Genomic DNA, 16,219 nt, shown 5'->3' on the forward strand with positions numbered 1-16,219 from the left:
AACTGCTACTACTTAGTGAAAACCTACCATGCATCACCTATTCATCTTATATAAGCCTCAGTTTAAGTGTTTTAGACAAAGCCAGTTATACAGGGGAAAAACAGTATCAAAAACAAACAAAAATCAAAAAACCAGTATCAAGTGAACCATGGTTCACTGGCATTTTCTCCAACACTTTGTGTAAGAGCATTTTTCACATGGCATTTTCTCCAATACTTTGTGTAAGAACACTTAATAACCTAACAGAGCTCCAAGTGGGTCCTATAAAACATGTAATAGAACCTAGGTGCTGAGAAGAGCTACCTCTCTGAGCTAACAAATGTCTCCCCTCCACGCTTCTTTGCTCTAAGAAGAAAGAGATCAATTTAATCTGCCAAAGATTTTATTGACAAAAAAAGAGAAAGTAAAATATGGAACTTCTCACACACGGTCTATCTAGAACTTAAGAAGGCAATACAAGTAGGTCATGCTCAAAGATCAAAACCTCTAAACTCTGGCTACTCGATTCCAATACTACTCAACAGTGCTTTGCTTTCTGTAAAACTTTAAGGGTATATAATGGCATTAAATTACTTCTACAGACATTCCACATTTTTCAAAATCCCCAATACAATACCATGACTCATTTTAAGTTAAAAAGAGAAAAGAGGGGCGCCTGGGTGGCGCAGTCGGTTAAGCGTCCGACTTCAGCCAGGTCACGATCTCGCGGTCCGTGAGTTCGAGCCCCGCGTCGGGCTCTGGGCTGATGGCTCAGAGCCTGGAGCCTGTTTCCGACTCTGTGTCTCCCTCTCTCTCTGCCCCTCCCCCGTTCATGCTCTGTCTCTCTCTGTCCCAAAAATAAATAAATGTTGAAAAAAAAAAAAAATTTAAAAAAAGAAAACCCTTTAAAAAAAAAAAAAAAAAAAAAGAGAAAAGAAAATCCCAAATAATGAAAGAATAAGTGTAATGCTGCACCCCTTAAAGATTTTAAGCAGGCCAAATTCTAGTATCAATGCTAATAAATTAGCAGAGAATTATTTTCTTCCCAAAAACCTTTACGAAGATCCCTTTCAGCTAACTTTCCTGTAGATTTAAAATAGGATTTTATTTATAAAAGTTTTAACTACAAACGTTTTTATAAGTTATTAAACCATGTGGGGTATATCTGAAATAAATATACCTTTTTGAGAGTGCCTGGGTGGTTCAGTTGGTTAAGTGTCCAACTTTGGCTCAGCTCATGACCTCGCAGTTCATGAGTTCAAGCCCCACATCGGGCTCTCTGCTGTCAGCATGGAGCCTGCTTCAGATGCTCTGTCCCCGGCTTTCTCTGCCTCTGCCCCACTCAATCTCTCTCAAAATAAACAAATAAACTTTAAATATATATATTATATATATATATTATATGTATAATATATATATATAATATATATATACACACTGTATATACCTTTTTATAATGACCTAACTGCTTAAAGAACAAAGAGAGAATATAGAAGGCAACTCAAAAAATACTATTTTTCTGCTTTTCTACCTTCCATTTATATACCCTCAGCCTACTTCTATAGACTTATATTCTACTATTGCCCAATACATATCCTTCACTACAACCAAACTGGATACAAGTCTCCTGTAAACATTCCCTATTGAGTCCAACTTAATCTGCTAAAGATCATACTTAGGACAAAAGAGGGAGTATTAGGCTTTACATTAGATGAACTCATTGTTTAGTTTGTCTAGCACCCCATTATTAAAGAGCCCTAGGGGCACCTGGGTGGCTCAGTCAGTTCAGCACCCAACTTCAGCTCAGGTCATGATCTCGCGGTCTGTGACTTCGAGCCCCACATTGCGCTCTGTGCTGACAGCTCAGAGCCTGGAACCTGCTTTCAGATTCTGTGCCTCCCTCTCTCTCTGCCCCTCCCCTGCTCATGCTCTGTCTCTGTCAAAAATAAACAAACATCAAAAAAAATTTTTTTTGAAGAGCCCTAATAAAATTCAAGTCTATTACAGAGTAAAAGAGAAACACATAATCAATTTCTAAAAGTTCGTATCAAAGACAAAATAATTATTGCATATTATTAAGGCTGAGAAGAGCCATAACAGCAAAAGAACCTAACAGCAGCTCCAACAGTGTTCTACTACCGTGTGCTCAAGTCCTCCCCACTGTTTGCAATGGTACCTTTTCCCACTGCCACCTACCAAAATCCTTCATTTTTATTCAAGATTCAACTCAATGTCATCTCTTCATTTAAAAAAAATTTTTTTTAAGTAGGCTCCATACCCAACATGGGGCTTGAACTCACAACACTGCAATCAAGAGTCAGATGCTCTACTGGGCCATCCAGGTGACCCTCTTCATTACATTCTGTGATCATTTACTACAATTGAATGAGAGGTCTCTCTCTCTGTCTCTACTTTGATCCCCACAGAATCTTCATTTGAAATGCCTTAAACAGTGGACACAAATAGGGGTGCCAGGGTGGCTCAGTCAATTAAGCATCTGACTCTTGATTTCAGCTCAGGTCTTTATCTCACGGTTTTGTGAGTTCAACCCCACACTGAGTTCTGTGCTGGCAGTGCAGAGGCCACCTGGGGTTCTCTCTCTCTCTCTCTCTCTCTCCCTCCTCTCTCTCTGCCCCTCCCCTAGTCACTCTGTCTCTCTCTCAAAATAAATAAATAAACATAAAAAAAACTTTTTTTAAAGAGTAGACACAAGTAACACACAGCAACAGAATATGGTATACATTATCTTCTTCTTTGCTACAAGTCCTTGAGGGAAAACTATCTTATTCACCTTTACATCCACTAAGGCACCTTAGAAAATGCGTAGGCGTTTGCTAAGCACTGATTAAACTCTCAGTGGTCTTCCACATGTCACAAAGAATTTAAATTGACTGAAATGAAACTTCGAGCTCAGGTTATATTGCTTCAATGCTCTGAAGTAGGACAGACTCCGGTGAACTCTTTTGTTTAAGTAAATCAGCTGAAAGTAATGACTTAGATTCCAATTTTTTTTAATGATTATTTATTTTTGAGAGAGAGAGAGACGGAACCAGCAGGGCAGGGGCAGAGTGAGAGGGAGACGCAGAAATCCTTAGCAGGCTCCAGACTCCGAGCTGCCAACCGAGCCTGACACGGGGCTCGAACTCCCAAGCAGTGAGTTCTTGATCTGAGCTGCAGTCAGACTCTTAACCAACTGAGCCACCCAGGAGCCCCTAGATTCCAACTTTTATCTCACATTTGAGAATGTGAACATGTCCACTTCCTAATATTCTGCAACAGGTCACTTACCTGAGACCATGATCTGTGATCTGATAACATCCGGACAGACTGAGAAACAGAAGTACACGTCCAGTCTCTTGGTCAGATTTTTCACTCCCAGAGTAAATTAAGTCTTTTCCTCTGAGCAGTCTAGTCCTTGATGCTTTTTTACACGATGCAGAAGACTCTGGGAGCGCTGACATAGTTCTCAGAGCTGTCCCTGTACAACAAAACGAATGACCGCAATATGCAAAGGCCGGGGAAGCGCCATGCTGCTGCCAACAGACACTAGTCCTTAGTCCCACAATATCGTGACTGTAACAGGCAGAGGAGGAACAACTAAAGTTGGATGCTGTTTCCATTACACAGAGACTTTCAACATTTCTGTGTCTCCATTCTACAGCATCTTCAATATCAGCCAAATCTTCAGCATCTAACATCCAAACATACGGAGAAGGGAAATTTTCAGAAGAAACAGGCTTAGTCCAGGGGTGTTCGTTATCCATGTCTTCTCCGATGCCTTTGTTAGTTAAATCGTGCAAACAAGCATACTGCTTGGCGGACTGCATGGTAATGTCTTTATTCTTCCATGGAGTCGAAGTAATTTTGCTCGTAGAAGTTTTCAAAAGGCCACTCTGATGAGATGTCAGAATTCCAAGGGCTCTAGAAATCTTCTCTAGAGCCACATCTGTGATTTTTTCACATCCAGACAGGTCAAGATGCCGAAGACTTTGGCAGCAACCAAGCCAAGACCAACTATAATTAAGAAGTAACAAGACTATTAGTGGATATTGTTAAAATCTTCAAAAGTAGATGAAAACTAGAAGAAAGATTTAAAATCTAATATAATCAATCACATATTTACTGAACATCTACTGCCAGGCACCATTTTACATGGTAGGATAGGAAAACACAGTAAGAGTAATTAGGGACTAAGAGTACTGCTAACATAATAGAAGGGTAAGGAAAGGGTAGAAAGGTATGGAAGGGAGAGACTTCACTTATTTTTCTGAAAAGTAACCAGTGGAGGCAAGGCGGTACACATATCAAAGAAAGAGAATAACTAGTAATTAGAGGAGGAAGACCCAGAAGAAACAAGCTCTAGCATCTGAGAGAGAACTAGCCATAGCCAGAGAAGGGTACACCTCTCCCTCTGAAACAGGCAGAGAAGTGCTGATACAAATGCTACAGTGGGAAAGAGAAGGGTGAGGCAGAATAAGAAGGGAAGTGATAGCACCTAAGGAAATAAAACCTGTGAAGACTATGGCTTGACCAAAGTGTTACAGTTTCAGAGTATGAAGAATGTAAGCGGGAGCTTTGCCAAATGGCACTGGGAGCCCAAATGAGACTAGAAACTTCTTAAAAACGTATAGTGCCAATCTACATGACTGTACAGCAAGGCTCAAAGGTCTAGACACAGTACAGGATTATAAAGACAAAAGGATGATGCAGATTAAAGTTTTGGATCAGCAGGAACCCATGGACAAAAGCAAAGAACTGGAGGGTGCTATCAAGTTGTAACCATACATGACTGAGATCTATCTGGATAGTAACAAATAATAGCACAATTAAACTGCAATTATAAAAATAAGAAACTACAGAACAATTCTACTAATTCATAAGTAGAAATCCTTATACTGAAATATTTAAAAATAACTCACCTGTCAAATGCAGAATCTGAAATGTCAGTCTGGGTAAGATCCAGATGCTCCAAGTTAGGACAAAGTTCTAAAATTTGCCTAACCTAATGGGGGGGGGTGGGGGGGGCGGGGGGAGAGGGGGAAATCACTGTGAAAATCTGCAGACTTTTAGTTAGATTGAAAAAGACGTAACTTTTAATAAATAATATAAGCCAGTAGTTCCCAAGCTTTTGTGCATGTAAAAATTATTTGGATACTGCACTACAAATATATATTCTGGGCTCAAACTCTCAAGAATCTGTTTTAGTAATCATAATACTAGACCCAGGAAATTTGTATTTAAGGAATACCCAAGGATATTCTGATGCAGACTTTTAAAACAGTGATTTAATCTCACTTGCCCATTTTACCATGCCTTACATATAAAGAATCATATAAAACTGGGCTTTCTCACTTAGTATCTGTGAAACTGAATAAATTATTTAACCTCTCCTAGTCTTGGTTTCCTTCCTGTAATGTGCACAGTTATCTACATATAAAGATACTATGAAAACTGACATGAAATAACATGAAAGTCAGCAGTGTATGCCTACCCATGGGAGAGCACTCTCCTGGGTAAAAGGGTGGGTTTTTTTCTTTTTCTCCCCTTAATTAAATTCAGAAATAAGTAAACCAAATGTAGATCACTGCTACTTTTTCTTAATACCCAAACAAGTGCCAATTTATACATACCATCTTGCTGGAAACTGCAGAGCTGTATGCTAATACTATAGTTTTTACTGAAGTACCAACATATGGTAGAACATCGTGAATTAAGCCGTGAAGTAAACGTTTTTCCATTTGTGCAATGCTGATAGCAATCGATTCTTCGGCAGACTCCTCTGTAAAATGAATTTAAAAATCTAAGAATTTGATACACTAGTGATAATTAGGCTGCTCAAGGAATTACCAACTTATTACATATGAAATTCTTTTTGCCATTCTTAAACTCCCTTATGTATGCAAAGCAAATTAAATGGACAAGGTCTCACTCGCCAGAACTTAATATTTAACAAGTCTGACATTAAAAAGAGACAAAAGGAAAAAAAAAAGGTTTACAATGAGAACGAAAGGAAGACTTTTTCTCATTTGCTTCAAAGTTGAAAGCGATTTCCATATCAAAGTTGGTACAGCAGAGAGAAAGAAAAAAATAACTCCAGTTTCAGGCACTTTAAAAAGTTTTGGGGGAAAAAAACTGAATATTTAAAACAATAGAAGCTCTTCAAGAAAATATAGGATATCAAAAGAAAAATGATCCATAAGAAAAAGTATCATTTGTTCTTTTAGTAAAATAGAAGGGACAAAGAGTTAGAAGAAACTTCAAATAATCAAGTGAGCATGGGACGCCTGGGTGGCTCAGTCGGTTAAGTGTCTGACTCTTAATTTTGGCTCAGATCATGATCTCACCGTCGTGAGATCCAGCCCTATCTCTGGCTCCCACACTAGGCAATGAGCCTGCTTGGGATTCTCTTTCTCTCTCTGCCCCTCCCCTGCTCGCTTGCTCGCTCGCTCTCTCTCTCTCTCTCTCTCTCTCTCTCTCTCTCCCCCCCCCCCGCCTCTCAAAAACAAATTTAAAACCATAAAAATTAAGTGAGCCTGGTCATAATGAATCAAGCAAAAGTAAAGTGCCTTAGAATTTTTTAAGAAGTTAAAATTAAGCACAGCATTTGGTTTTTGCTTAATAACTTTCTTTTTTTTCAGTTTATTTATTTATTTTGACAGAAAGGAGGAGAAGGAATGAGAGGAGGCGCTGACAGCTCGGAGCCAAACGCAGGGTTCAATCCCACAACCCTGGGATCACAACCTGAGCCAAAACGAAGAGTTCGGTGCTCAACTGACTGAGCCACCCAGGCACGCTCCGATGTTTGCTTAATCACTTCTATAGAGCTTGGATAGTTACAATGAAATGCAGGTCTATAACAACCAGCACAACAAAAACACTACAAATTCCAATTTGATGTAAGGGGAAAAACACACACTAACTACACTAAAAAGAATGAATACCTGTATCACCTTTCTCAGGATCCTATTATTCTTATGTTTACCAAAGACCTAGCCTGAATGTCTCGAAACATAAAACAGTTTAACAGAGTAAGTTGAAGTCTCATTTCTTTTTTGAGAGAGAGAGAAACTGCGAGCACACAAACAGGGGAGAGGGAGAGAGAAAATCTTAAGCAGGCTCCTTGCCCAGTGAGCAATGAGTCCCACTCGAGGCTCAATCCCATGTCAATCCCATGACCCTGGGATCATGACCTGAGCCAAAATTAAGAGTCAGACGTTCAACTGAGCCCCCCCAGGTGCTCCCAAATCTCATATTTAAGGTTTTTTTTAACATTTATTTATTTTTGGGAGACAGAGCATAATAATTCTCAATTTGTGACTAATGTTTACATATTTACCCTAAATTCCTTGTTTAGCCAGACATATATGTAAAGTACAAAGATAAGAATTACTTTTAGTGGGGTGCCTGGGTGGCTCAGTCAGTTAAGTGTCCAACTCTAGATTTCAGCTTGGGTCATGATCTCACGGTTCGTGAGTTCAAGCCCCGCAACCGGCTCCACACTGGCAGTGTGAAGCCTGCTTGGGATTCGCTCCCTCCCTCTCTGCCCCTCCCCAGCTCTCAAAATAAATAAATGAAAACTTAAAAAAAAAAAAAATGACTTTCAGCGCACTCTATTCTGGTATAATTTTATTCCCAAGTCAGTCTTTTGATTCTGTAGTCCTATCTAAATCTGTATTATTTACTGTGAAATCAAAAAAATAAATTAATTAATTAAACATCCTATGAAGAACAGTATCTTTCTGCAAGACTAGTAAAGACAACTAAACTTAAAAAGCACGAACATAAAGCACAGTGAGTAGTTTAATATGAGATACACCAAACAGCTGAATATATTACCTTAAGGCTCAATCATTACAGCCTTAACCTTTCCCTTTCAGTATGAATGCTTATGGATAAGCATGGTCTTTGGCTATCAAGTGTGGACACAAATACACTAAATTTGGTAAAGACTTTTAAAACTCATGGGTTTTGCTCAAATTTTTCAGAGGACCTTAACTAATCACCCTATTTAAAATTGTAACTTCTTTCCTCTCTTTCTGGCACCCTTTCCTTTTTTTTTTCTCCACAGCACTAGATCCTATCCAATATGGCATATATATTTTGCCTGCATTTACTGTTTATCTCTCCTCTTCAAATTTTAAGCCCAAGGATTTTTTTTTTCCTATTTCGTTCACTATTAACCTCATGTTCAAGAGGGTTCTCTTGTCACAAGGTAAGCACATCACCAAATCTAACTGGCAAATATCCCTTCCTTACGTAGCACCCTCTAAATGTTCAAAACTGTAACACATAAACATTCAAAACTATGTAAAATGTGGCGACTTCACTTCAGACAACTAAACTTGCTACTGAAATAATCTTTATATGCTTTTAGTCCTCACTTTCTATATGTTTAGTTTTTTTGCCAGACCAGCTTACTATTTTTTAAGTGAGCAATTTAGAATAAAAATTCCCTAATGTTTCAGTTTTACGAAGTATTAGTGTCTTGTCCCTTTTTTTTTTTACTATTTCATCAAGTTTTAGCAATTATTTCCTAGAATAGTACCTAAGACAGGATTTATTATCTTCCTCCCCCATACTCCCAAATAGCATCTTTCTGCACCTCTATTATGCCATTTTTTACTAAATACCTTGAATTAAGGATTACGTATTCCAAATTCTCTCCCATATGAGTTCTTTATCAGTAAGGATAACCTTAGTCACGCTTGAGTTCTCCCACAGTGCTTAAAGAATGGCTACCCCAGTTTTTACAATCCTTCGCCATTTGCAGAGGATTTTCATGTATATATATTACTTCCTAATTCCACAACAACCTTGTGAGGCAAGTGGCAGGACTATTTACAAATGAAGAAACAGGTTCAACAGCTTCACACTCCTTCCTCTAGGCCACAGAGGACTCAATAAATACTGCTGAACTGGTCAAATGAAATGGTCCTAAAAATCACATTGTAAACTGCAAAGTGCAATAATGGATGTACGTTACTTCAAAAAGGAGAACAGTCTTTAATTTTTTAAAGTATTTAAATATAAAAAAACCTCTACACACACTTAACAATTACTTCAAACAGAATAAACTTTAAATCTGCTTATTATTCTTTCAAATCTTACAAAGTAGTAGACTTAAAAACACGAGTTTCTTTAGAAAACATGTAAATGTTTCTTCAGAAAATGTGTAAACCTTAACACCTAGTAGTCTGTAAATTCATAACTGCTGGATATAGTACGAATTACCAGAGTCGCATGGACTAACGTGAACTCCCAACGTGGCTTACCAGACTCATCTACATCAGCGTCCTCATCCCACTCCTGAAAAGCACGACTTTCATCTTTTCTGTTTTTCACCCATTCCTCGTCAGGTTCGGTATCAAGTTCAGCTGCTGGACCACTATACCAGTCACCTACTCCACAAATAAGTAAGAAAACAAAATAAGATCACACTGGCTACCGCTGCCCAAAAAATCATCTATTTCCAATAAAAATCTCTGCACACAGAAAATACTTGAGTTCTAGGCAATGGGCCAGCTATTGTTAGAAATATTCAATCATGGTTAAAATATTACATGTAAATAGTACACAAAGGATCAATTTCGGACATACTAAAAAGAATTATGAAAAATAACCATCAATAATCTTACATGCAATTTTAGAAATCATCGAAAAGAACTTAACCTTTTTCCCCTACTGTGACTTCACACTGGCACCAGTACCCTCCAAATGATGACAGCTAATAAAAGCAAGCACAGACTTTCTGCTCAGTAGTGAATAGTCGGCAGTTCATTCAGCAACAGGTAGGAACATAAAGTCGAAGGGGAAAGATTAAGGGAAAGCTAAACCATAAATTTAAAGACCCTGGAGAATACACTGCGATTAAATTATATGATTGTCAAGTGAGAGACAATGCAGAATTAACTTACTGAACTTTTAACACTACATCTAAAGTATGGTTTCTCAATCTCAACACTATTGACATTCTGCACTTGGGTAATCTTTGTTGTGCACTGGAGGGAATTTAGCAGAAACCCTGGCCTCTACTCACTGGAGGCCAGTATAATCTCCCAAAATAAAAACAAACAAAAATGTTTCCATAGACATTTCAACATGTCCCCTGGAAGGTGGTAAAATAAATTCTGATTGAGAACCATTGGAAACAAACACCATAAATAAATAAACAAACATTTTTATTGAAACTTTATGTTTAAACATATTAAAAAAAAAAAGCATATTTAAGATCTGATGAACACCATAGAAGTCTTGCACAGCATTTTCACATTTGATCTTTATATCAAATAGTACCTAATTATCTTTTAATTCAAATTAGTTAACAGTTAAAAATATAACTAAACAAAAAGCATTAAATATATCCATATTTGCCTTGACTTTTCACTTAATATTTCATTTTCCTACAACTAATAGAAAAAATTATTCCACATCAAAATATTAATTCTAATCATTTGTCTACACAATACTTCAAATAGCTTTGCTCAAAAAATAAATATCTAACAACAGCTATTTTAAACATGCTATATATTAATAAAAAAATAAAACTTTTTAAATTCAATTTGTAACTTAATTATAAGAGAAACACATATTTCCACGTCCAAGTCATAAATTATAAAAAACAAAAAACTTTTACATAAATTTGAGGTTAAAAGAGTCACTTAGATGAAACTGTTTTAATTCAATGACAGAAAAATGTATGTCATATTACTTGCATTTACTCCACGACTGCATTAAATGCTCATGAAAAGGAAATTTTCTTTAATTGTTCACACGTCAAAGTAACTTACCGCAGTGAATTAAATATGAAATTGTGATTTGTAGAATGAGGCATTACCAATCACAACAAAAACATGCTAAAGACAAAAACAGATTCAGTTACTTTGAGCCACTGCCAAGGCAGCCATAATGGTGCCTCATCTTTAAATTTTATGGAATTTATTCTATTATTTTTAAAATACTGAATCTATTTAAAGCTGTTCTGACAATGCATTAATTTCATTTTTAACTCTGAACACACTCAAAAGTAGGAGGAAGCAGCATTTAAAAAGTAGCATAATGAATATTCCTGAACTCATCACCTATCTTCAACAATTATCAACATTTTACCAATTATTTAGCAACCTCTCCCCTGTTTTTTCCTAATTATTTTAGAAGAAATTGCACGCATCACATAAATCACTCACGGATACTTCAGCACTGCTAGTTTTTCAAAAGTAGTATACAAAGAACACGTGATCTAACTACGAAATCTACTTTTTGGTCAACCTCTCAGAATTTCCCTTCCTGACCTTGCTTATTAACATCTATGAATAATCATTTGAAAAAAACGGATTGAAATTATTTTTTAAACAAGCTAAAAGTCACATTTACCTACCTCTAGCCCAATGAACAGGGTAAAGATGTTTCCAAAGCGATCCAGTTTTTGCGAGCTGAGACCATTTAGTGCTTACTTGACTGCATCGACATAATTCTTGAGGATTAAGATAACTGAAAATTGACAGCATTACCTCAGGAGGAAGATGGGTTATACCTGTGGATTGCTCTGACACTTCCGCTTCTGAAATAAAAAAGAAAAACTTGAACATTAAAGGCTGTAAGGGCAAACGCAGTAAGAAGTTACAATCACATTTCTATAAATAAAGTTCAGTGCCTAAAGTCCACTCCTTCCTGCTTGCAAGATGTGAAAAGGAAATAACATGGATTAGTGGTAACATGGGGATGTTCAACTTGTTAAGAACCCGTAGGGTTAAACTATCATGGCCCAAATCATACTTCATCAGTGGGAGCTACAATCATGAACACAGAATTGACTTCCTCTTACAAAGGCATCACAGAAAAAACAATACTCACTTTGTAGCATAAGAAGCATCATTTGAAAAAGGAACCCAGCAGGTTTTACAGCTTCCAGTGTAGAGTCAGCCAGATGATGAGCTCTCCAAGGCATTTTTAATGACACACACAAATCTCAGAACACGTTCCACTCATCTATTAGGATTATGTCAGTATTTTCCTTGTGTTCTCTCTCTGATTTTCACATTTGATACAAGATGCCTGTGAAATCTAACTTCTATAACCATGGCTAACCTACTGTTTGTGAGCCAGTTGAGAAAACGTAAACATTTCTAATGCTGGTATACATTTATCAGCAATCTTTTGTCAGCAGCTATTATAAAAAATAGTCACTGAATGTCCAATTTCCCATAAAGAATTACTTCAGTAATTTTTTAAAAAATGCAAATGAGGCGCTACAATAAAGAATACAGAATACAGAATACAAAAGATTCATCATTAAAGGATTACAAAGAATTTGAGGTACTTTGTACATCTGATTTGCCCTCAAAAAGCAACTTAAATACAGAAATGCTATGATCAAATTATTTTAACCTAACCCTTTTCAAATGGCAAATATTTAATCATAATACAGCTATAATTTGCTTTGAAGGAGTGGGAAAATTAAACGTAATAAGTGTGATGCTTTTAAACCCCATGTTGTAATTACAATTAAACTAGACACAACAGGTCTTGGCTTGGTGTCTAAGGCCCAAGCTGCATTTCAAAGTGCAGCACCCAAGTTTTATGGGTTTAATTATAGGTTCACCTATAAAAACATTTTTGTTTCAACATGCATCTCACCTACTTTGTTAAATAAAGAGAAAAGGACCAATTTCAAAGAATTTTAAGCAATTTTAAAAGGAATGTCATTGCTATTGCCCATGTAGAAACAGAAGAAATTTTTACTAGCCTGAGGATGCCAATTTTCCTCAATGAGGTTTTAAAAGGCAAAGCTATCAAAGATCTTTAAGAAAAATGAGGAAATAGTCTATGAATAAAAAAGGCAAACATATTTTACTTGCATTTGTCATTTGTTTTCTCAAAGTAACTGTACACAGAAAAACAATACCTCTCATTCTCACTCCTGTTTGTATTACTGGATATACGTTAAGACAATGACACATGGAAAAGGATGGAAATAAAACTATAAGCACAACTGATTTTAAAATCTGATGGAGGGGCCCTGAGTGATTCAGTCAGTTAATTGTCCAATGCTTCATTTTGGCTCAGATCATGATCTCACTCATGAGATCGAGCCCCATATCAGGCCCCACGCTGTCAGCCTGTCTCTCTCTCTTCCTCCACCCCTCCCACATGCACACACTCTCTCTCAAAAATAAACCTTAAAAAAAATTTTTTTTAAAAAAATGATGAGAAAAACAAGGAAGGATAAAATCAGCCACTATGGTCAATGGAGCTCAGAAAGTTGGATGATACTGCAAAAGTGCTCTGTATATGGTAGCTTTCAATAATTTTGATTGGCCAAAGTAATAATTATTACTACTACAACATCAGTTCCTTTAAGAAACACTATATTATATTGCTTGTGGCCCAAATATATGGGATTTTTTTTTTTAATTTTTATTTATTTTTCAGAAAAAGAGGGCCAGAGCACGAGCAGGGGAGGGGCAGAGAGAGAGGGAGACACAGAATCCCAAGCAGACTCCAGGCTCTGAGCTGTCAACAGAGCCCGATGCGGGGCTCAAACCCACAAACAGTGAGATCATGACCTGAGCTGAAGTCAGATGCTTAACGGACTGAGCCACCCAGGTGCCCCCACCCCACCACCCCCCTGCCGCCGATGCTAAATTATCATAACATCAAATTCTTAGAAACTAGTCTTCAATTAAATGTACACTTGTAAATAAATGGTTTAAATTTATTCCTCAAACAAAATCTAAAGCTCATTATCAACAAGACACAGATGGCCTCAAAACTAAATCATTCATTATTTAAACATAGGAATCTCAGGGGCACCTGGCTGGCTCAGTCAGTAGAGCATGCAACTCTTAATCTCAGGGTCGTAAGTCCCACATTAGGTGCGGAGTCTACTTAAAACAAAATAAAAAAATAAACGTACGAATCTCACCTTTATCTGACTTTTCATCCACAGAATATTTAAAAAACTTCTGTCGCTCCTCAGCTTGATTCCACAGGCTAAGACCTCTAAGGAGTTCCGCAGTGTCCTTCTGAGAACAGTGCTGTGCAATCACTTTCTTCTTAATATCCTTAAGCTCTTCATAGGTAAAATATTCCATTAACATTGGCTGAAAAACCTAAATAAAACAAAATATTCATAAGTAAATATGCTTAACTAGTTCTGTTTACTCTACACCTTTTTTTTAATGTTTATTTAGTTTTAAGAGAGACAGAATGCAAGCGGGGGAGGAGCAGAGAGAGAGAGAGAGAGAGAGACACAGATCCAAAGCAGGCTCCAGGCTCTGAGCTGCCAGCACAGAGCCCAATTTGGGGCTCGCACCTGTGAACCAGGAGATCACGACCTAAGTGGAAGTCGGACACTCAACCGACAGAGCCACCCAGGTGCCCCAGAGATTCCTATGTATAGATTTTTTTTTTTTAATGTTTATTTTTGAAAGATAGAGTATGAGCAGGGGAGGAACAGAGAGAGAGAGGGAGACACAGAATCCGAAGCAGACTCCAGGTTCTGAGTTGTCAGCACAGAGCCCGATGAAGACCTTGAACTAGTGAACCTCAAGATCACGACCTGAGCCGAAGTCAAAGGCTTAACCGACTGAGCCACCCAGGCGTCCCTATACCTTTTAAATTATTAATGGCTCGAGTGTAGTATTATGACCTCGTATTTCAAAAAAATAAAAATTTTACTTGTTGCCACCAAGTTAGTTTAGCCAAAAAAGTGTGTAAAGAGTATCACCAAAAGACCCTTCTTTCTACAGCTTCTCTAATAAATCCCATGGAATTTAAAAGCGTCAAAAGCAGAAGGTTTTCTGTACAAACACTCTTATCAGTCTCATATAGTTAGACATTTAGATCCATTAACTGCCTTCTGATACCTCAGTAACTGAACTCTACCTCAACAGGGCCTCTAAATCATGAGAAAGGTACCCAGTGTACTAAGAACCATAAAACTCAGAGGTCTACTGAGACCTTGAACTATCTGTATTTCTTCTTCGAAACAGATGCTTAGTCCCAACCCCCAATTTACAGAATTAGAATCTTGAAGAAGTGAAGACAAGGCTTTTGTTTTTTAGGGCGGGAAGGGGGTGATCATTTTGATGTACATCACAGGTTAAGAAACACTATTCTAGTAACTCAGTGGCTTCAGTGGTGGTTTCGTCACAATGACTTGGGGACTTTTCAATATATCCAGGCCAGAATCTCTCACCTGATTTAATTAGTCCGGAGAGAGCTGAAAAGTAGTTTTATTTTATTTTTTTAAATATAGATCTGATTATAAGGTGAAGCCATAAGTGAGAATGACCACAGTAACTAATTTGCAACGAAACAAGAATCCAGCTCCTCAAAATTATTTATTTTTCTATTCCTTACCCTAATCCTGATATTCACCCCACTTTAGAGAAAAAAGAGAATGGAATAATGTTTTGCTCATCCACTCAGTGATAACCCAGTATGTGTGTAGTAGGAATAAAATTGTTAAGTTTAACACTACCATTTGATTACCAAAATGTACTACAAAAAAAAGATCAGTAAAAATTCTTTAAACTTAGCATGAAAATACACAAAACATTAAAAAGTTTAAAGAATCCCCTAAAGGTTCTATGAAGACATTAAGGTAACATAAAAAGCTACTAACATTCAATACAATGCCATCTACATAGTAAGAAAATAAATATTAGTTGACTAATTGAATTAAATAATGGATTCAATGAGGGACAGCTGGGTGGTGGCTCAGTTCACTAGTTCAAGCTCCAAGTTGGGCTCTGTGCTGACAGCTCAAGAGCCTGGAGCCTGCTTGGGATTCTGTCTGTGTCTGTCTGTCTGTCTGTCTGTCTCTCTCTCTCCCAAAAATAAACATTAAAAAAAAATTTTAAAGGTGTAGAGTAGGGGGCACCTGGGTGGCTCAGTCAGTGAAGCATCTGACTTCGAATTAGGTCATGATCTCACAGTTTGTGAGTTCAAGTCCCGCATCAGGCTCCATGCTCCACAGCTCAGAGCCTGGAGCCTGCTTCGGATTCTGTGTCTTGCTCTCTCTCTCTGCCCCTCTCCTGCTTGCACTCTCTCTCTCTCAAAACTAAACATACATACATATATGCATACATACATACATACATAAAGGATTCAATGAAAAGCGACCAAGGGAACAAAATTAATGTTTTCCTTGGGGTTTTCTTCCTTTCCTAAAATGAACTGGAGGCTTATCTTCCTGCGCATTATTTTGAAGAATGAAAGGCAAAATAACATCTTAAAA

At 37.4% G+C, this 16,219-nt stretch overlaps 1 protein-coding gene across 1 annotated transcript in view; it reads right to left on the bottom strand.

Annotated features, from left to right (window-relative positions):
• Positions 1 to 16,219, bottom strand: part of FBXL5 (F-box and leucine rich repeat protein 5) — a 47,752-nt gene that overhangs the window by 17,287 nt on the left and 14,246 nt on the right. Inside the window, exons 4-9 of the mRNA XM_047091885.1 lie at positions 13,901 to 14,087; positions 11,354 to 11,536; positions 9,252 to 9,377; positions 5,610 to 5,758; positions 4,899 to 4,981; positions 3,268 to 3,993 (exon numbers count right to left, since the gene is read on the bottom strand). Coding sequence (XP_046947841.1) covers positions 3,268 to 3,993; positions 4,899 to 4,981; positions 5,610 to 5,758; positions 9,252 to 9,377; positions 11,354 to 11,536; positions 13,901 to 14,087 — 1,454 coding nt within the window. The remainder of the gene's footprint in view (positions 1 to 3,267; positions 3,994 to 4,898; positions 4,982 to 5,609; positions 5,759 to 9,251; positions 9,378 to 11,353; positions 11,537 to 13,900; positions 14,088 to 16,219) is intronic.

The sequence above is a fragment of the Lynx rufus genome, unplaced genomic scaffold (genome assembly GCF_022079265.1).
Source record: "Lynx rufus isolate CCGP_SWC_20201006 ecotype Redwood Valley unplaced genomic scaffold, mLynRuf1.p SCAF_3, whole genome shotgun sequence".
Classification (NCBI taxonomy): domain Eukaryota; kingdom Metazoa; phylum Chordata; class Mammalia; order Carnivora; family Felidae; genus Lynx; species Lynx rufus.